General features: G+C 39.5%; 3 protein-coding genes and 1 long non-coding RNA gene across 7 annotated transcripts; 3 read left to right on the forward strand and 1 right to left on the reverse strand.

Annotated features, from left to right (window-relative positions):
- The first annotated feature begins 253 nt into the window (after positions 1-253).
- LOC103978374 (plant cysteine oxidase 4) lies at positions 254-7,764 on the forward strand. 4 transcript variants are annotated; one of them, XM_009394150.3, is made up of 7 exons: positions 254-379; positions 2,102-2,131; positions 2,215-2,315; positions 3,113-3,276; positions 3,476-3,623; positions 7,306-7,509; positions 7,621-7,764. In XM_009394150.3, the coding sequence occupies exons 3-7, from the start codon at positions 2,216-2,218 to the stop codon at positions 7,737-7,739; spliced, it is 735 nt and encodes a 244-aa protein (XP_009392425.2). In that variant the 5' UTR covers positions 254-379; positions 2,102-2,131; position 2,215; the 3' UTR covers positions 7,740-7,764. The 4 variants fall into 4 exon arrangements, with proteins under 4 accessions (XP_009392425.2, XP_064998263.1, XP_064998259.1 ...); XM_065142187.1 differs by lacking the exon at positions 254-379 and adding an exon at positions 405-589; XM_065142190.1 differs by lacking the exons at positions 254-379; positions 2,102-2,131 and adding an exon at positions 2,877-2,967 and having other exon boundaries at positions 2,258-2,315.
- Positions 7,765-11,576: 3,812 nt separating this feature from the next.
- On the forward strand, positions 11,577-12,056 carry LOC135632505 (dof zinc finger protein 5-like). Its single transcript, XM_065141113.1, has one exon. The coding sequence runs from the start codon at positions 11,577-11,579 to the stop codon at positions 12,054-12,056; it is 480 nt and encodes a 159-aa protein (XP_064997185.1).
- Positions 12,057-14,560: 2,504 nt separating this feature from the next.
- LOC135633200 (uncharacterized) lies at positions 14,561-15,954 on the reverse strand. The gene is made up of 3 exons (XR_010494935.1): positions 15,570-15,954; positions 15,418-15,468; positions 14,561-15,247 (listed from the first exon to the last, which is right to left on the reverse strand). It is a non-coding gene; the product is annotated as an uncharacterized LOC135633200 (long non-coding RNA).
- A 1,177-nt stretch (positions 15,955-17,131) lies between these two features.
- On the forward strand, positions 17,132-17,965 carry LOC103978376 (heavy metal-associated isoprenylated plant protein 28). The gene is made up of 3 exons (XM_009394152.3): positions 17,132-17,237; positions 17,336-17,411; positions 17,515-17,965. Exons 1-3 carry the CDS (start codon positions 17,232-17,234, stop codon positions 17,859-17,861), a joined length of 429 nt encoding a protein of 142 aa, XP_009392427.1. The 5' UTR covers positions 17,132-17,231; the 3' UTR covers positions 17,862-17,965.
- The last annotated feature ends 4,218 nt before the right edge of the window (positions 17,966-22,183 follow it).

Genomic DNA, 22,183 nt, shown 5'->3' on the forward strand with positions numbered 1-22,183 from the left:
CTGGAGCTCGTCGCCCGATTACTTTCGTTTACTTACTCATGGTTATACCCGTCTTACGATTCGGTTGGAGCTTCCCGGTGGGCCCATGGTAGCAGGTAACTGAGCGGGTACCGGATCAAGCGGGAAGCTGAAAGGTAAGCCTGGCCAGGACAGGTTACGTCGCACCGAGTAACCGAGGAATCGGAATTCTGTTCGCCACCCCGAACCGAGACTACCGTTAATATTACTTATTTTTTGTTTTATTTATTTATTTATTTATATCTTTATGAACTCGATCCAACCAAGCGACGCACCTGAGTGATTTCGACGCTTCTCTCTCTCTCTCTCGATCTCTTCCCGGACATGAAGTGCCGCGCCGTGGTTAAACCCTGGCATGTAGGTAAGAATCGTGAACTGCTCACTGTTAGGGATTGGAGTTCGAATCTGTGTGGTGTCCGATGGCCTCTTCTCGCTTCTTGACGATTGGACTGCTCGATCGGGTTCCTTTTTGGCTGCTGGTGGATTGGAATTATCGCCTTGATTTGTTTTGGTTTGCCTGGTGATATTTGTTCTTGTGTTCTGTGGAATTCTCGAGGTTTGTCGATGATAGGTAGGGTTTCTGGCATCGTGGGATTCGGTGGTCGTTTGGGGTTGGAAAGGGGAGGATTATTTTGGTGATGTTGTGCGGTCACCGTTTGTGTGTGTTTTGCGCTGTTTGCGTTGGTGTTTATTGCACCTTCTCTAGCTTTCTCCTTCGGTCTCGATATCCAAGTCGTTTTTCTGCTCTTATAAATGAAGGGCCTTTTTTCTTCTCTTACAAATGAATGACACCGATCGATTGCCTTAGATAAAAGCATGGTCTCGAGAATTGGCCTGACAATTGTAGATACTGAATTATTTTTGTTTAAAAGTGAAATCATATCCCATTCCATCTTTGCTTCTGTGATGAGATACAGAAGTGCATTTGAGTTAAAATGAGAGAAATAGTTGTCTTCATGAAAGGATTAATTAGATTGTGCTTTTTTTTTGGGTGATTTTCCAAGAGCAACGGTTGATTTGCATGGACATAAATGTAGTTTTTTTTTTCTTTACTTGATGCTGCAAGAACTTTAGCTTTAGATTACATGGACGATACAACATGGATATTTGCCTTTTGGATTTGTAACTGAAGAGGGAAAGGTAACAGCTCAAGACTTTGGCACTCCTTGCCCGGAATGTCCAGCCCATTCATTTATCCCAAATATTCTCTATTTTCTTCTTCTTCGGGACATTTACTCCTATTCATCAACAGCAGCTAAATGTTAGGGCGCACTACCATGTTTAGTGACTAATGAATTATTCATTTAATGATCAATAACAGCCTATGCATGAGGATCTTTCTTTCTGAAGATCTGAGAGGGTTTACATAATATGCAGCCATACCCCTTCATGCATCGTCGCAGCTTCTGCCGTTCGAGCCTATGACCTCTGTGGTATAGAAGCACAACCCATCAAATCATTTAAAAGTTAGTAACTTCTAGGTGGAAGTTTGTGATACGTTTTGTGAGGGATTCTACTGCAGACCCATGCCCAATGAATTCTTTTCAGTTAGCATCTTTGGCGGGTATGATAAAGTATGGTGTTAGATACAATTAGGATATTAACAAAACACTTTAATAATATCAGGATATCATTTTTCTTTTTTCCATTCAATAATGTTATGTAGGAGCAGCTATAGAGGCTGACAACCGACGATAGGTAATTAGGATTCATGATCCTTTTCATTTCATTTTTGTGGTCTTTAGAAGAGGCACTGAATTATAGGTAAAGCAACAAAGTGTGTTAAAGTTGTCAATGTCCACTGTGGACAACTAATCTCATAGCAGTTAGAATCAATGCTTTGACTGGCTGGTTTTTTTTTTCCATTGGTTGTTGTTCATCTCTATTGTTAGAATCAATGCATAAGGTTTCTGCAGTTGCAGGGACTGCGTATTAGTTTTTTATATCTGCAGATTCCTTTTTTTTTTTTTTTTGACAGAGATCAGTGAAGTAAATTGCATGCCCAATATAAGCAATCTAGACACCGTATTTTATCTTCTGATGAACTGAAACTTTTTTAAATTCCTTTTATATTGATGAACAGGGCTATGAAGTTTTGTACATCTTGAACAAGGTGATTTCAAATCATTGATTGATAATTTTTACCAGTTGAAGAATTGGTTGGTCGGTCTTTTGGTTACTTAACCCTTCTTGCAGTATGCCTGCAATCAGAAGGTTATATGATGTCTGTAAAATATCATTCTCTGATAATGGACCTCTATCTGCTGAAGCCCTTGAACATGTTCGGTCTGTTTTAGGTGAGTTTTTATGAAACATCTTGATATATAAATTATAACCTTTTGTAGAAAGTGTGTATTTATTAAACTTATTAATTGCCTTTTCAGTGTCATATAATGTCATTCCTTTCTGAGATGTGTTGTTTAGGTGTGTTTTTATCACTCATGTTTATGCATATGTCCGCGATTACCGTATATTAGTTTGATTCTTTACAAAAAAAATGATGTGAAACTTATATTGCATTAGTTTAACACACAATTTCAGTGTACAGGCTAGCTGTAGATCAAACAGCTATGCTTTCCACAGTAAACAGAGGTATTGAATGTAGCATGATACTGCTTGCTTTCATCACCTCCATTTTTTATGGCCTTAGATCTCTTGTTATATCCAAAATTTAGGATTATGGAATATGTTCATCAAAGCCTAGCCTTCCACAATATGTTAATGACAGGAAAATAGTAAGTTCAGAAGTATAGTCTCCTTTAGTCTCCTTTGAAGGCCTTGGAATTGTCAATCGTGAATAAATACTGTACTTGAATCAAGTAATTGTTCTGTCATATTCTTGTTTGTCCTTGTAACAGTAATTGGAAGAATTTTGGTGTTCGGTGCTCACGGAGCTCATGGATCTGAGAGACATGCTTGCTTTTGTATATGCTTTTGTTTGTATGTTAGGTTAGTTTAGTTTAGTATGACCAACTTTGTTCATTTGTATGGGCATTTGTTTAAAGCTGCTCCATTTTTAGCTTATTTAAATGCAAGAAACTTCCGTCTTCAGTTTAAGGTCCCCTCCCAACGCTCGCAATTTCACCTTTTTCAGATGATATCAAACCTTCTGATGTGGGACTTGAAGATGAGGCTCGAATAGCACGAGGGTGGAATGTTTCCACGCATGGTTCAAATGGAAGAAAAGGGCGTAATGGAAATAATCAGTACCTGCCTCCTATCAAGTATCTGCATATACATGAGTGTGAAAGCTTTTCTGTAAGCATTTGATTCTTTGCAGGAGTAGGTTTTATATAATGTTCTTTTTGTCATGATTTGCTGCAACATTTGATCTTGTTCTAAGTATTTTTGTTTCAATGGCCTGAACAAAGTGAAGTTAAGATTATCTTTTGAAGAATGACATTACAATAAAAACCTTAAGTGATTATGCCTTGGATGCTTTCTGATTACGATGCAGATTGGGATATTTTGCATGCCACCTTCATCTGTTATTCCACTTCATAACCATCCAGGAATGACTGTTCTTAGCAAACTTCTATATGGGACAATGCTTGTCAAATCATATGACTGGGTAGATACAGTAGAACCCATTGATCCATCCAAAGGTATGTGAGCCTTTTCTCTATACTTCATTTAGCATTTCAATAAGTCAATTACAATGCCATTGGTTAACAGTGCTCATTTCACCGAATGTAGATTCATCTTATTGGGAGATGCTTTGCAATTGATGTAATTGTTTGCCTTTTCTTCACACACAAAACATCTATTTGTATCCTATGTTTTTTGGTACAAGAAGTCAAGAAAATCTAAAATTTTCGATAAGCAGCAGGATTGACATATGCAGGTTAAGGTTACTTAACGATCATAATAAAGTGATGTTGGGCTTTATGTATCATCAGCTTTAATAACATGACAATGTTTCAAACATCTATAAGGAATGAAACTCTATAGTCCATATTGCAATCAAATTTGCAAGCAACACTGAATAGAGATGGTAACACCCCACTGGTTGCACATTCCATTACATGATAGTAGACAAGTTTGATAACCACAGATGATAAGCCTAAGATTTATGATAAGGAGATACGAGACACATCAAAAAGGTGTCATATATAAGATGTATTATCATACTACAATGCTTGTAACATGCAGCTTCTCTTGCAGTTATTGGTGAAACATTGAAAAGGAATAATTCTGAAGGTGTAGTTTCATCAGAACTTTGGATCTTTATCAGCACATTAGGCACTTGATGGTTATTTGATGGATGAATCATAGAGCTGCACTGTTGTCAAGGATTAGATAAAAGAACATTTGTACTTGACTAACTAGAAATAAGAAAGACATTTGATTCTAGCTTCTTTATTAACAATGTGGAGCTCAGGAACGATTTAACGTTTCAAATAGTTGATTATCTGTCATTGTCGAAGATTAGGTTAACTTTATTGGAGATAAAGCTAGAGAAGTAAATTGCTCAAAATCATATTTCTATGTGTTACCTTCTTTCCTATGGTGTGGAAGTGCTGGGGATGACCTTCAAATCATGACTTCCCACCTTCATTAAGTATATAAGTGTTTTGTCAATTTGTGATTTTGATGGAAGCAAGGTTGTCAAAAACTGCTTTCCTACCTAGGATAGTAAAGGGGTTGCAAACTCGAATCATAGGATCGAACCAGATCGTAAGATCCTATAAGTCATAAAAAATAATTCTAAGATACATATTTAAAGAAATTTACAAATAATATTTTTGTTAAGATTTAGTAATTCTCATATATTCTTAATCTAATAATTTATTTTTATTTAAGTTAATACATAATCTTTTATTTTGACGGATAATAATTTTATTGCATGTACTTGCACTTAATTAGCTATGGTGGCTTTACATTGGCTACGACAAATCTACAGTGAACTTAATGTTAAATAGTTCAAGGTTACATGTTTATCTAGCAAACAACTGTACTTCATTTTTATCCATCAAAGAAAAAGAGGAGAGGGTAGAGAGGAGAGATGAGAGAAGTCGGGGGAGGAGAGGAGAGAAAGAAGGGATGAAAGAAGAATAGAGAGGAGGAGAAGAGAAGGGAGAAGAGGAGACAGGAAGAGAGGGTAGGAGAGGAGAAGATAGAAGAAGAGGGGAGGAGGAAATAGGAAATGAAAGGGGAAGAGAAGCTAGGAGAGGGGAAGAGAGGAGAAGAGATGGGAGAAGAGGGGAGGAGAAGAAAGGAGATGAGACGGGAAGAGATGGTAGGAGAGGGCAAGACGAGAAAAGATGGGAGGAGAAGAAAGGAGAGGAGATGAGAAGAGAGGGGTGGCGAGGGGAGGAGAAATAATACTTGTGCACGAAAAGGAAGTGGTGATCATCGAAATGGGAGAAGAAGAAAGGAGAGGAGAAACAATACTTGTGGGTGAAGAGGAAGTAGTGATCATTCTGAACAGTTGGCGAGGCAGCACCTTCACGTCTTAAGCGATATCAATAGCGTAGGGTTATATTCTTGTCACTCCTATGCTTAGTAGTATGGACATGTGCTTTTGGTGTCCAAAAGTGTCGGACACATGTGACAGACACTCCCATGCAACATTGTGTGGCCCTCATGTGAGGGCCATATGATTCAATTTGGAGTTTGTCACAAGGAAACATATATCAATTATATAAATATTATTTGATGTACTGAACCTTTCTTTTGGATACTTAAATTTAGATGATTTTAATTGTTTCAACTTGTATGATGATATTTATTTGTTCACATCGCTGAATTTATAAAATTTAACTATAAGTACTATAAACTTCATGTTAATTGAATATTATATATACATATATATTAAAAAATACATGTGTCCTTTTTGTATTTGTGTCCTAATTTTTTTTAAAAATGGTGTGTTCTCTTGTCTGTGTCCCACGTCCATGCTTCTTAGCTCCTATGCTGCAAGGATCATACACCAAGAATGGCCGGCAAGGCAAAACCCTCTCGGCAATAGTGGTTTAGTATTGTAGTTTAGGACTCTGTCTCGGCCAAGAATTGCTGCCACTTCAAAGTGAGTTCTTTTCTTTTCCCATTTATATAAAGCCAACTGAGTTGACCCGGTAAAGTCAAGTCAATCTATCTTACTGAGTCAACGTGTGTCAATCTGATTCTAGCCTGTTTACGATTCAATGACTTGTCCGACTTGCCACGCTTGATTTGGATTTGCAATCCTATGACCCAGATCATGAGTTTAACAACCTTCAATGGAAGTCATATTAATTCATATTTCTGATAAAGTTTATACAAGAGACATCTAGTACAATGACGCCTACGTATGCTACTTTATAAATAACCAAGAATCTCCGACCAAAGTAATTAAACAGTATTTTTTAAGAAGATAAAAGAATATCAGATATCATTTACTCCTGTGATCTATATTGTCTGCAGAGAGCAATTTGCACCGATCATAATGTGGATAATTGTGTGAACATCTCTTTAGTACCATAATAGATGTGCACATGATAAGGTTGACCATGCCAACGGAGTTTGTGAGGGGATATTAACAGAGACCATCAATAACAGTCATGGAATTATTATTGGACCCTAGAAACCTCAATCACATCTTATTTTTTGTCGAGAGGTGGGGGGAAGAAGATGGAGGAAGTTTAGGTGGGAATCCTTTCGACTAACGTAAAGGATGCGTAGGAAATATCTTGTGTGCTGATGATCATATAACGTACACATTTTAGCTGCTCTTTTGTAATGAGTTTTTGGATATATGGAGATCCCTTGAGAGTAATTATGTGGAGAAGTCTTTAAGAAACTTTCAGAATTTCTTGAGAGTAATTATGTGGAGAAGACTTTAAGAAACTTTCAGAATTTCTTGGAATAAAGTAAGATTACTCCTTTATGACTTGGAAGATTAGGATTGAATTATAGAACAATCCCTTTAAATATAAAGATAAGACTACATATATTGATCCTTTCTAAACCCCACATTGGTGAATCTCTAGATTTACCTTTTTTTCTTTAAAAAAATTCGAACTAGTACCTTTATGAGTCTTTGTTGGAGGCCATTATCGTTGTTTATTATATCATCACAAATTCCTTAACAAAGTTGTTGACTACTTGACAAATATTGTGAGAATCATTTATAATTTATTTATTCAATCAATCTATAGACTCTAGATAATGAATAGTTTTTTTTTTTTCGGTATTTTTATGATATTGGTGACTGACATTGCGTTGTTGTAAAAGTAGGATTGTAGCGCCATCGATTTCAGATGACAATTGCATCCTTATAGACTTAATCATGATAATGCTTTGCAGCTCGACCAGCAAGGCTTGTTAGAGATGCTCAAATGTCAGCCCCCTGTGGGACGACGATCCTTCATCCAACGAGTGGCGGAAACATTCATTCGTTCAAAGCAATTACTCCTTGTGCTCTCTTCGATGTTCTATCACCCCCATACTCGTCAAAAGATGGACGGGACTGCTCCTACTTCAAGATGTCTTCAAAAAAAGATTTTTCCGGTATAATCTCATATATCTAAAATATGCTCTCTCTCTCTCTCTCTCTTTTTTGTTTTTTGCTTGTCAGTATCATAATATGGCAATAAATGATTTTATTTGAATTCATTGAAGGTGTTTTGCCTAGCGCAATAAGGTCTTCAGAAGTGGCTTGGTTGGAAGAGTGCCAACCACCCGAGAGCTTTATCATCAGAAGAGGGCCATACAGGGGCCAGATTGTTGATACTAGATGAATTAAATTTATAGCTCTTTTAATGATGCTGGAGATCTCTCTCTCTCTCTCTCTCTCTCTCTTCCCATAGTTTTATGATTTTTTAGAAGTTCAAAAAAATAATGACAATTAACATATATATATATATATATATATATATATATATATATATATATATATATATATATATATATATATATATATATATATATATATATATATATATATATATATATATATATATATATACGTTGTGCATCACGCGTGCATGATATCCCGTATAATTTCCTCGACTTTCTGTCGTTAGAAGAGTGCAGATCTTCTAGGAAGCGCAGCCGAGGTAATTATTTGCTTGCACAGGCCATTCTTATTTGCTGTTATATTCTTTGCATCAGGTGATATCAATCGTTCGCTCTGATGATCAACCCTACTAGTATTTTGATGAGGTTCCTTTGATCGCCGTAACATCTCATCTATTATTAGGCTGTGGTAAATTGTTGACGGCAACATTTGCTGGTTTCATCATTAAATGTATGTGAATTGGGCAGTACACGTTTTCCTCTTTATTATTTTTTATTGCTTTGCTGACCTATCAGATCACGTGGATGTTTAGAGGACAGGTTATTTTTTCCTCTTTTAAATATTTAATTTTGTTTGTCGTGAGCCAGACGTGGCATGATCCTAGTCATCAGTGCGATGACTAATCATTGATATCGTCAAAGTTTTGATCGGGCCAGACCGGTCAGTTAATTGGTCGGATCATAACTTTAATAAAATATTAATTTTTAATATCTTTTTCTTTTCTGTGTTAATTTATTTTCATATTCTTCCCGTTTTCTTTTCTTATTCTCTCTCTCTCTCTCGTCGAGAGCGTCCAAAGATGCCAGTCTCATCCTCGTCATGGCTGTCCGCCGCAGGAATGGGCTGCTGCCATAACTTCTCTCTCACTCCCTCAACTTCCCCTCCCTATACACAACCTCGGAGAACGGTGGCAAAGCCGTGTCTTCTCCATCTTCTCTACCTCCTCTTACCCCACACACAACCTTCGTTTGAGTATTTGATCCATGTCATTCAATTTTAAAATGGGACATGATTTCCTTTACATGTGGATATATATATATATATACACACACACAAAAGTTTCCATCCTGATATCATTTCGATAATCATTTTATCGATATCATTCCATCTGTAATTTTAAACAGTGAACCAACAGTCTCTTTCGTTTGTTCTTTCGAAACCGAAGTCGTTCGTCAGCTTACGTACGACTGTCTCGAAGTTGTTTATGGGACCGATCAACAGCGTGTCCCGTGAAACCATGTGACATATGCGTGTTATTTGCCAAAAAGATAAATAATTCGTTTAGTTTATTCTACGGCAAGACTTACAAGTATTCCATGTGATTAGGGCTCGAAATAAATATCTAGCAATGAGCAATGATTTTGTTTTATATATATATATATATATATATATATATATATAAAGAATCAGGTGACATATCAAATTTAATTAATGGCCTAAATTTAAAATTTTGACTCGTGATGACTTTTGACCAATTATGTTACAGACGATACTTGGATTCAATTAATTAAAATTTCAACATTATGATTGGCCAACTTTGATGCATTACATCACCTAAGTTATTTTACTTTTCCTATTTATGTTCTAAATATCTTCATTATGACACTACTAACTCCATCAGATCCCCCCATGTTTCTCTCTTCTTTTTTTTGTTTTTTATTTTAAATATTGTCCTCATCACCCTCTCTGCATTCCAAACAGAAAAAGGCTTCCACCTTGAGGTTTTCCACCACCACTCCAAGCATACTATTAAATTGCAGTTATCAGACGCTCCCCCCCTTCCTTGCAGATAAGAAAGTGAGATCTCATGCTTAGTACTATCGTCTAATTTTCTACATGGGAAGTGCCTCTCCTCGAAACCTACTTGGAGTAGTTCTGAGACCTCGACAGCCATATTACCAGTTTGAAGATAAACTATATGATGCCAGTCCTCAACTTGCACCCCCTTCACACACTCAACGTGTTTGGCATTTGTTTGAACTTTTCAAACAGGACCAGATTCATCCCCTGTCTTCTTCTACTTACAGTGAGGTTAAAGCTGGGTGTCACTTACCAGTCATGGCATTGACTTGCTGATTATTCCAGGCTTCCACCCTCGTCAGGGATTCATACCTACTACCCTGAGGAGGAGTTGTTCTCAAACAAACACCAAAGGTCACTGTAGATCTTTTAGAAAGTGTAAACAGGTCCCTGTAGTCAGTCAGTCAATCAAATATTCCTCCTGTCAACAAGGGGAAAGGAAGCCAGATAAAGGATTGGCCTCTGAATAAAACTGCTGTATTATAATGATGGTGTTGATGAATGTGGGATGAACCCTAGAAAAAGGAAAAGAACATGGCTGTTTGCCCTTTACAATTCTTGTTTTTTTTAATTACCAGGGCATAGTTCAAAGGAAAACTAATGATTAAAAAGCAAGCAGGCTACATGGCAACTTTTTTGCCTTTCCCAACTTTTCCTAATATAAAGATGTTTCTATTAGCCATAAGAAAAAGTGAATGAGAAGATTTTTTTTGTATCATTTCTTTGTGGAAAAGTGAGCACTTGATTCTGGTGAGGCAACTTTTCAGTTCTTTATTCAAGAACTCTGCACTTGACACTTGCTATTAACTTTGACACTCATCTCAACCAAGGAAGGAGGCTGAGAACAAGCCACAAAGATAATATACCACATTTGAGTTGGCTGGTTGTCTTGCTGAACACTCTTCCAAAGGTGGCTTTAGCGAATTAGGACTTGGTCTGTCTACGTGGGCAGGCAAGGGTGAGAGCCAAAGCACTCTCATCATTCCCAAGCACAGAAAGGGACCTTTTTGAGTCATGCTATCATGAACTGGTCTGGTATGATGATGCAATTGTGAGCTCTGATGTTAATGCTATACATTTTTCTTTTCCATTCTTTTTATCAGAAGTGCATGCATCAAAGTGTTGCTGTGTGGGCCCAATCAGTGATAAAGGAATAGTCTTTTGGACCAGAAAAGATGAGTGACCAAAAGATCTAACTTTCCGATGCTAACCACAATTATTTTCTGCTTCTTTTTTTTTTTGCTCAGTACTGACGACACCCATTTATTCCCACATGCCTTGATGACTCCCTTGTGGATCACAACCCCAAAATCTCTATACCCTGAGACCAACTAGGAAAGACTAGGCAAATATTTTATGAACTGTGAATGAGGTTGTTTTTGAAGAAACAGCAGGCACAGTCACCTACTCGATTCATTGCAAGGTGGTCCTGCAATAAATCTGAAGTTGAAACGATACAAATACATACCCTATTTAATGAAATCCACATGTCTGTACTAAGCATTCAGCTGCTGGATTCTGATCTAAAGCTCAACTGAGAAGCATGGTAGATGTGATAACTTACCCGTTAACGAGCAGAGATGCCAGAATTGCCTCCACCAGGAGCTCAAGACCTCATCCCTGCATGCATGTTTGACTGCAAATTACACCATAAATATTTCCATGTATAAGAATAAATTGAGAGTGCAAAATCTAGCGTGTGCACAACAATAACAGCCACGGGAATTTCTTCCAGGAAATGGACAAGATCGATCTCACACTCCAAAATAAAAGTTTGTCAAAGGAGCTCTTTTTTTCTTGTACTTTTTGCTTGGTTTGGCCGTCCTATCCATCCATTTGGGTGGGGTGAGAAAAAGGCTTTAAAGAATTCAGCCCCTTTTCCTACCTCCTCTGGCCATTGTGTTCCCTTTCCCCCCTTATATACCTCCTCCGTGTCATGTACCTCTCCACCCTTCTCTCTCTCTCTCTCTCTCTCGTGATGGCAGAGGATGAGGAAGCAGCAAGTTTCAAACTTTTCGGAGCAGTGATCCTAAAGGGGGAGAGACAAACCAAGGAAGAAGAGGAGACGGGCGCTCGGACGGCGCCAGCGTCGGGTGGGGCGGTCGAGGCGGCGGAGGCGGTGGCGAGGGGAGCGGCATCGCTGCCGTGCCCAAGGTGCAAGAGCAGGGAGACCAAGTTCTGCTACTTCAACAATTATAACGTCAACCAGCCGCGGCACTTCTGCAAGGCCTGCCACCGCTACTGGACCGCCGGCGGCGCCCTCCGCAACGTCCCCGTCGGCGCTGGTCGCCGCAGGGGCCGCCCCGCCCACCGCGGCGGAGGCGGCGTCGTCCCGGCTGCATGCGTCCTAGACTACCCGTCGCCGGGGTACCTGGGCGGGGCGGCGGCGGAGCGGTGGCTCCTGAAGCCGGAGGCGCCGGCGGGGGCTGACCGCAGGCTCGACGGTGGGATTCGTTGACTTCTCTGGGGCGAGGTGAAACGCTCCAGTTCCGGTGTGCGTCTCGCGTAGAAGAAAAAAGGATCTGTATGTGCGTGGCCTAAACGTAACATAATTCCGAAGTGTGAGCCCACATAGCAAAGCTGTTGCTTCTCCCTCTGTTCTTTCTCCCCTTTTCTTTCTTTGGTGATCTTAATATCTTGTTTTTAGTGTTATCATTGTACAGGCTGAGATCATTAATGGCCTAATTTAGATTTTGTTTTCGCAACCTCGATCATTTTCAGATTTATTAATTTTGATTCTATCTCAGAATATAGCCTGACAAATTACATCACAGTAGATGCTTATAAAAAATCTTTCATGATCTCCATCTACAACTATAAATCTAGTATCTGGATCTGCCTCTATTCTGATTCAGAGATAACATCTCAAACTCAAGTTTTGGGTGTCTTTTGCATCCTATTAACTCAGATATTTTGTTCGTCATCCTGTATTTTATGCTCTGAGTTGTGTGCTCTGTTAGCAATTGAGTCATAAAGTCCAAAATCTTAGTTAATGAATTCCCTTTCCTACCCAGCTGGGGAAGATGCTTAAGCATCGGGATGCACCACATGATGAGTTCTTATCTGGAGTAAAAAGTCAAAGGGAAGACCAGACTATATGACTAGAACAACTAATTTATGCTGGTCTGGTGTCCATGGCATGGCATGATACACATTCTAATTTGGTTTTCTAGTAACGAAGGCAATATACTAGCAAATGGCATGTGATAGTGGCCATGACATTTGATTTTGGTGTGACAACATTTATCATGACGAGGAAAAGAAGATGCATCTCAAAACAATTCTACTATTTTGGACTTTTTCACGTAGAAAATTAAAAGCATCAGAAACAAACCAACAAAAAAAAAAAAGCGAGATGCAAGATCATTAAAGAAGTTTCTGGTTGAGTAAGTCGGCCTAAATAGCAAAGTTCAGTCAGATGTATGGTTTCTACGTGGATTAGTGGCATGGCCTGATATTAGAACTGCAATAGAACTCTAGATTTGATGCATCAAAAAAGTAATGTTAAACAATGTACTTCAATAACCAATTCCAAGTATAACTACAAAAGCATATCAACATGTATTTATAACATTTAAACTAAACAGTAATCCACCAACCTGGATAATCAAAGCTGAGAGCTTTTACAGGTTCCATACTGTTCATGCTCCAGCCTCGTCTACAGCATGGAGTACAAATTTACACTGCAAAAAGACGGTCAGAATCAAAAGTGATATTTCATCCACACATATGTCCGTGAAATGATTGTCTGCAGTTATGACACTAGAGACTATCTAGCAGTCCAGAATTTTGACCGTCTATCAACTGAAAAACAATTATTTCAATTTCTGCGGGAATCAGGACGTTTGAAGCCATAATTTGATACGAATATCATGCTATGGGAAGGAAGGAGGATCAGAACAATTTGCGATTGAAGAGAACCCGTACTCCAATTTTCCTGATAAGAAAACCCATAAAAGAATAGCTTTTCTCCTTATGAATGGAACAATTCAAAAGTTCTAAAAGCAAAACTTTCAGCAATTAGGCTAATAGATGCATACGAAGAATTTTACAGCCTACTTACTCACTCCACCTATTAGATACATCATTGCTGGAACAACCGGAACCAGCATCCTTGGTTGTCCACCAGCTTCCCAGCACACACATCTCTTGGTCAAGGGATAGGAGGAATAAAAACTACCAACACTCTAATATTTATTCATTTAGATCAGACCTACAATGTTTAATACATAAGAAACATTTCATCAACCACCGAGCCTTGTCCTGGTGTTTGGTTCCCCTCTTCGCCTGGAAGAGCTATTGGCATCAGATATTCTGACCTCAGTATTCTAAAAGAAATTGACAGGAATACATGGTGAATCTTCGGCTTCCATCTGACTGGAAAGGGGTGTAGGTCATTAATGGCTGATGCTAATCTGTTCATAGAACTTCTTGTGGTTCACATCAAGAAGTGGTCTCATCATATGAGGATTCACTAGGTGCAGCTAGCTGGAATCAGAAGATTTGCATGTAGGCATTCTCAAGACTTGCCTACTGGTCAGTCAAGAAAACAGTCACCTCCTAATAATGAAATGTTTCATCCACAAGGTATTATAGATTGACCTCAGCTGTAAGAATCACACTGGTTTTATTTCATTTCAGTGCCCACTCATGCAGATTATGTTCTGACTTATTTCAGCCTCCAATGGACATGACTTAGAAGCTGAGTCTGTTGAAAAGGTACCATCACCACAGGCTTCTTCAAGAACACCAATTACTTTCAAGGATACATCAGATTGGCAAAGATTAAAATTTTGAATGTAACAGCATAGCAAGTTCTCAGATAAGCTTGATTTAACTTAAAAAGACCACTCAGTCTACAAAAATCCAGGGATCCATTAACCTGACCCATATCATTTACAAATGCAATTGGTTGATTTTCTTAATCATCCTTTATTGTGACGCATAGTTTAGTTAATTACAACTATGAAAATGATACCAATCAACTTAAATGGATGCACCATTTGCAACTGGATTAATGGTATTGCCTAGCATGTGTCCTCGACACCAAAGAACCAAGCAACCTTGCACCAAAGCTGAAGAAAGGAAGAACCATCAGATTTTTTTTAAGAAAGAACAATCTGGTATGCTACATAAATTATTTTCTTATGAAAATGAAACTAAAGAAAAGAAGTGATCGATGTAATTCCAAATGTTACCACCATGAGTCAAGAGAGGAGGAAGAAACATTAATTGGGAGTTAAATGAGTGTTCAATATACCACATAATTCCAAATGTTATTATGATGTCCGAGAGAGAGGAATAACGGTTGATTGATTGCATGAAAAGATTTTTTATGCATTCTGCTGTGACTCCAAATGTAATCATAAAAATGCTTCATAGAGGAAGGATCAGATCAGTTGTGAATTAATGAGTATTTAAAAACATAAAAGGATGACAAATGGGTTACTGATGCATTCCAGTTTAATTCCAATTGTTATCTTAGTGAGAGTTCAAGAGAGGAAAGGGAAGAAGACTAGGTAAAATTAGTGATTGAGATACAGAAGGCGCATAAGCAGACTACTGTCACACTAGTAGAATCCCTTCCGTATTAATGCTCATGGTTGATAGGTTTCAGAAAGGGAATTGCACGAGAAGTCTTCAGAATTCCTGCAATTACGTCATAAGCAAAAGTGAAAAGCAAACCAAGTGTTTCTCCATAATGCTTTAGAAATAAAAGACTAGACAAACTCACCAACAAAGTAGTTTATGTTAATTGCATAGCTAGCTGTAATTCCCAGACGGTAGAAAAAGTATGCAGAGATCAGTCACTTGCTTACCGTCTCACTCGCACTTTGCAGCTCCGTTCGCGTAGAGACCAATATCCATCTCTGTGATGCAGTGTGAGGAATGTTAGGTTCAATCATTCAATTCTTTGAACTAGATCAGAAGGAAAAGAAGAAAAAGGAACACAACTAGGAGCCGTTCCTACCATCAGATTCCCTACATTAACATCAGATTCCCTGCGGCCTCTAACTTCTGCTCTAACACCGGCTTCGGTAGCGGCCTCGATTCTATCTCTATCCTGGAAATGGCGAACTGTTTGCAGATAAACCCCTCACCGACGACTCAGTTCTTACCGGGATCGGTGGTGGTCGGAAGGACTCCGGTCGAACACTTGAGCGGCTTCTTCGTGGGGAGGCCGACAGGAATAGAGGGCGAACGAGGATCCCATGCGGAAAGAATGACGGCACGGCAGACCATGAAGGCGGAGGAGTCGAAGACGATCATCGTCGACGGAGGAGGACTGCGCCCCCGCGGCCCTTCTGCTTCCTCCCACTGCTGTGCCGCTCCCCCAAGACGGGATCGAAACTAACGGGCGGTGATTGGTTGGGCGCGAAAACAGATGCGTATGAAAAACTTGAATTCAAATGCAAAAAATATTATTAGTATCATTATAACAAGCAAAAATTAAGTAATAAATATGTTTATAAATATTCGAATATGTTAATATGAACAAAATCAAAGCACAAACGCGAATATATGGGACCCAGAGTCATTATTGTGGTGCAAAAAGGTTTTTTTATTTTTTGTTTTTCGTAATCCTATTCTTGATGTGATACTCCATCAACACACTCGATGGTGAATGGCGTACGTGTCGAAAGAGGTGGGAATTGACTGGAAAGATTGGGAAACCATACGTCATGAACTGAACAACCTTTTACTGGAGCTCCGTATTTAGACTCCCACGTCACCTCACCGCCCCCACCCCTCCCTCCATCCTCGCCCATGCTCGCATGTGATTCGTACGCCCCACCCATCCCTTGCTGCCTCACCGACCATTCCACGTGGCAAGCAGTAATTGATTGCATTCAATTATCGTATTCCCACGCTTCGCCCACACCGTACATCGGCGGGATCACGACTATTCTACGACGTGGCATCTTTTCAGCTTCCTTGTTTGCGGCCCCCGAGAGACTCACCAATGAGATAGTGACCTTCTCATGATCCCGTTGTATCAACCCCAAACGAGCTTCACTTCCGCTTGCCGACTTCTACGGCAAATAGTTCCGTGACACGTGTGGTGACAGACGTACGAAGCTTCGAACCTCTGCCGACCTCACCGAAGCACGTAGCTTCGCGACACGTGTAAACGTAGCTCTCCATCGAGCGCGTCTGCGACAGGATCCGTTAGCGACGCCTCGAAAGTCGTCGGAGGGAAAAAGAAATCTTTCCCGTCGTGTTCAATGCCGTTCCATCTCGTATTCCGAACATCCTTCTGAATCGCCGTGTCGGTATGTTATGGGAAGATAGAGTGGGACCCAAAATCATGGCCAATATTAGGAAAATTAAGAGTGTGCGCTGCGCCATATAAAATAGCTGATGCTTCGAACGGGAGGAAGACGCTAGCATCGTTCGTTGTATAAGACAAGTCGGTGCGAAATTATTACTTGTACGTACTTTAAAACACAGGATGGCTTTGTTTAGCTTTTGACACCACAACAGCATCATGGACGCTACCCATTCATCGCCTCTATAAATAGAGGAAGCCAAGGCAGCTTCCAGTATTCGTCTCATCGGTACTCATCCGCAGAACACCAAGACCGAAGACCAAGCAAGAAGACAGCTTTCGGTAATCACTGCAACATTCACCATGACGGTGAGTCTTCTCTTAACTCTCTCTCTCTCTCTCTCTCTCTCTCTCTACTTTACTTTTGGTTGCATAACGCTAACCGTCGCAAGGTGTTTTCTTCTCAGATTGTGGAGATGTGCGTGCATATGGATTGCGCAGGTTGTGAAAGCAAGATAAGGAAAGCCCTGCAGAAGTTAGAAGGTGAGAACACATTTGGAACAGTCTTCTTTCCATGAACCCATCCATGGTTTGTTCCTCCTCTGGTATGAGCAGAAGAGATACTGACAACTGAGCTATGGAGCAGGAGTTGACAATGTGGAGATCGATATGGGAAGTCAGAAGGTGACGGTGACGGGATATGTTGACCAGAAGAAGGTGCTCAAGGCGGTGAGGAGGACGGGGAGGAGGGCGGTGCTGTGGCCTTACCAGTACAGCGCCGAGCAACACCACACCTTCAACCACCAGTACCACCAGCACCACCCGGCACTGGCTCAGGCCGGCGTCAGTGGCCCGTCTTCTTCCTATAACTACTACAAGCATGGCTACGACGACTCTCGCATACATGGATACTACCAGCAGCCTGCCATGACTGGGAACAGGACTGGAGATATCTTCAGTGATGAGAATCCAAATGCTTGTTCTGTCATGTGATCTTCATCTTGTTTTTCTTGTTCCACGTTGTGCTTCATAAGATTACACTTACGAAAACTCGCCATAGTTGAATCTCACAATGGATCAAGGAATATTTTTTTTGACATGATTGTATCGGAGGGAGAAAATTAGAGTTGGAGCTACGGAAACAAAAATTGATTTGAAGCTTGGAGTTCGGATTTGCGTTGAGAGGAATAAAAAAAATTCTCCTTTCATACTTAAAAATTCGAGCAATATATTAATAAAAAAGTCTCTATATCGATTTTTTTGGTCGAAGACGATCCCTGTTTTCATTTTTCCCAGATAGTATGCTATTTCTTGAAATTTCATAAATGTCTTTTCCTTTCCTTCCATGCTCATCACCTTCGCCTATCAACATCATCCACCTATTGCGTTTGTCACCTTCACCCTGTCAGCACTACTCATGCACTTGTCATCTCTGCTCGCTATTCCACTAGAGGTCTCACACCTGTGTGTGATGTCTTCGTTGCCCGTCATACTCTTTGCCTTCACCTCCAGCTCTTATCCCAAGACCTTTATATTCTTTCACCCGCAAAAGAAGAGGTGAAGGCAACAAGCCGAAAAAGAACGAAGGTAATGCCCATGACAAGCAAGAAAGGGCCTAAAGCCTCACAGTGGGAATAAGGACAAAGGGTGCGAAGCCTTATAGTGGAAGTAGGGGTGAAAGGTGAGTGGCACAAAAGACAGGTGGGGGATATCAAAGGGACAAAGGCGATGAAAAAAATTAAATTTATGGAACGAAAAGATATTTATAAAATTTTAACAAATAGGGATACTATTTGAAAAAATATATAAAAAATAAGCCCCTTATGAGAAAACACAAAAAAATGAGAAGCATTTAAAAAAAGTATCCATAAAATAATAATTAATAAGGTAACGGTAAAAAGTAAAAATAGAATTGAGTACTTTTCACTCCCAAAATATCATGATAATGACTATTAATACTAACGGGAGGATATCAGTCGTTGTTGGTGTGGTCATCTTCTTTGTAAGATAGCTTTTACAAGCACCATCTTGGACCAGAATCTCATCCGTTCCATCTTGGATATTTAATGATCCGGCCCAATAGAAATAGGAAATCCTAAAAAGAGGCCCAACACAACCATAAACATCGCCTTCGTTGGCGGGCTCGCCGCTAAATAACAAGCTTTCGATGCTTGAAACCCATGGAAGGTTTGTTGCACACATACTCGAAGCGGAAGAATCACCAAGCTCGGGAGATCACCACCTGCGAGACTCAAGGTTTCTTCATGAATTCTCCTCTATTTCTTCCAATCTTTTCCCTTCCCCTTCAATTCCGATTTCGACAACGAACTGTGAATTCGTTTGGATTTACTTATATAATGTCGTCCATAAAGTTTTCAAGGGCAACTCAAATCGCTTCAAGTGAGTTGTTCTGAAATCAACCATCTCTTTGGTCATTCATGGAAATGGTCTTGCTAGCCTCTCTAAATCGAGGGCTAGGGTTGGCTCTTGGGAACGCGATGGAACCGATGTGTTAGGATCCTTTTAATTTTCTTTTATTTTCTATGCTTTTCTTTATTTTCTGCATATTTATTAAGTCTGTTTAGTTCAGTTAAAATCAAAACTCTATAAATAGGGATGTAATTGCTTCTTTTCGGTTATCTATGAAAAATACTATTCAGTCTTTTGATAAACCCTAGGAAGCCAATCCCCTCAAAGTGATCAAGGAGGTCGATCCCCTCAAAGTGATCAAGGAGGCCGATCCCCTCGAAGCGATCATCTCTTTCTCTTCATTCTTTTACGATAAGACTTTAGGATATTTACGATCAGAAATTGGTCAAAACGATAACTTTTGGGTACATTTATTGAAGGACTTATTCTAGAGATCCAGTGTGAGGTTAAGGCTCGTCAATCCCGCACTATAATGGCTGCGATTTCATTTGCATGCCTGCATGAGGAAAAAATCAATGTGGAATTTCGTCGAAACAGAAGTGCCAACAAATAGGTGATTAGCAGGCAACCCACCTCATCTACTTCTAGTCGAAATCATAACACTCGCAGACTAACCCGAGACGAACTCAAAGAAAGGTCAATGAAGAGTTTGTGCCGGCATTGTGATGAAAAGTGGAATAAGGAGCACCGATGCAAACAAGAAAGACTTTTGATGATTGAACCGATCGAGGAGGAATCAAAAGCAGAAGTGTCAGATTCCGATCATGAAGATATGGAAACTGATGAAGATGTTGAAGCCATCACACATACAGTGCATGCATTGGCTAGCTACTCTAATCCATAAACTATAAAAATTGGGGGAACTCTGAAACACCAGCCTGTCACTATTTTGATTGATACGGGTAGCACTAATAATTTTATGGATAGGAAAGTTGCAGCCCGATTAGCTTACCACATCGTGTTGTGACAGTCAAAGCCGTTGATCGACGGATTTTAACCTGTGACAACAAGTACTCAAAGATAAAACCGACTTTGCAAGGCCAAGAATTACTTATGGATTTCTTTTTATTACCTTTGGAAGACTATGAAGTGGTGCTCGGAATCGAATGACTATCAAACCTAGATGATGTCTCTTGAAATTTTTCTAAACTAATTATGAAGTTCTTTATTAATGAAAAATAGGTGACTCTCAAAGGAAGACGCGGAGGTAAGGTTACAACTATCTCTAGCCATCGGATGGAGCGGGTCCTCTGGAAGACACACACTGGATTCTTGGTGCAATTATAGAACATTGAAAAGGAAACGATAGTGAACATCATAACTGGAAATATTAAATCATTGCTAACAAAGTTTGCATATATATTTGTAGAGCCACACAGACTTCCACCTCTCAGATGTCATGATTATCGGATCCCACTATTACCTAGGAAGGCACCAACTAACGTCCGGCCTTATAGATATCCACATTTCTAAAAGGCAGAGATATAGAGGATTATTATAAAGATATTCAAAACAGGAGTTATACGAGCTAGTGTTAGCCCATATTCCTCCCAAGTCTTACTGGTCAGAAAGAAGGATGGCTCATGGTAGATGTGTGTCGACTATCGAGCACTCAACAACATTACAATGAAAGATAAATATTCTATTCTAGTAGTGGATGAACTGTTGGACGAATTGGGAGGAGCTCAGGTCTTTACTAAATTGTACTTACGATCGGGCTATCATCAAATCAGAGTATATGAAAGTGATGTTTAGAAAACTACCTTTAGGACACATAACGACCATTATGAGTTTCTAGTAATGCCTTTTGGGTTAACCAATGCACCCTCTACCTTCGAGAGTTTAATGAATGATATATTTCAGGCTCATCTCCGTAAGTTTATTCTGGTTTTCTTTGATGATATTTTAATATACAATCCTTCCCTAGAAAGCCATTTATTATATTTATGAATTGTCTTTAATATTATTTGTGAGCAAGGTCTTTTTGTCAAGAAATCCAAGTGCCGTTTTGGACAACCTGAGGTTGAGTACCTCGGCCATATCATATCTCAAAAGGGTGTTATAATTGATCCTTTAAAAATCCAAGTGATGATAGAATGGTCAATTCCAAAGTCAATCAAAGCTTTAAGGAGGTTCTTGAGAGTAACAGGCTATTATCAAAAGTTTGTGAAGAATTATGACAAAATCAGTGCCCCCTTGATGTCGCTTCTGAAGAAAGATGCATTCAGATAGTCGGAAGAGGCTGTTAGGATCGAGAGCACTAAGAGGGGGGGGGGGGGGGGGGGGTGAATTAGTGCAGCGGAAATCTTACAGCAACTAAAAACGAAAGCTGCGTTTGTTCGATAAAAACTATTTTGATGCAAAAGCCGATTCTAAGATTACTTATGATTAAGTGCAGTTTACGTCCAAACACAGTTTGCGTCTAAGCGCAGTTTACGCAGTTTGCGTCTAAATGCAGTTTGCGTCTAAATGCAGATTGCGTCTAAGCGCAGTTTGCATCTAAGCGCAGTTTGCGTCTAAGCGCAGATTGCATCTAAGCGCAGTTTGCATCTAAACACAGTTTGCGTCTAAGCGCAAATTGCGTCTAAGCGCAGTTTACGTCTAAGCTCAGATTCGGAAAGATCTGAACTTAGACACTCGTTCGTAAAAGCACAGAAGGCAGTTTGCAGTTATAAATGGAATCAAAACGTAAACATAAACTGCAAAGAAACTCATTCGTAAAAGCGCAGAAGATAGTTTGCAGTTATAAATAGAATCAAAACGTAAATGTAAATTGCAATGTAAAGATCGTACGAAAACACCGATTTACGTCTGAATGCAGATTCGGAAGGATCAGAACTTAGAAACTTGTTCGTAAAAGCGCAGAGAGCAGTAGCTATGTAGGA

The sequence above is a fragment of the Musa acuminata genome, chromosome BXJ3-3 (genome assembly GCF_036884655.1).
Source record: "Musa acuminata AAA Group cultivar baxijiao chromosome BXJ3-3, Cavendish_Baxijiao_AAA, whole genome shotgun sequence".
NCBI classification, from domain to species: Eukaryota; Viridiplantae; Streptophyta; class Magnoliopsida; order Zingiberales; family Musaceae; genus Musa; species Musa acuminata.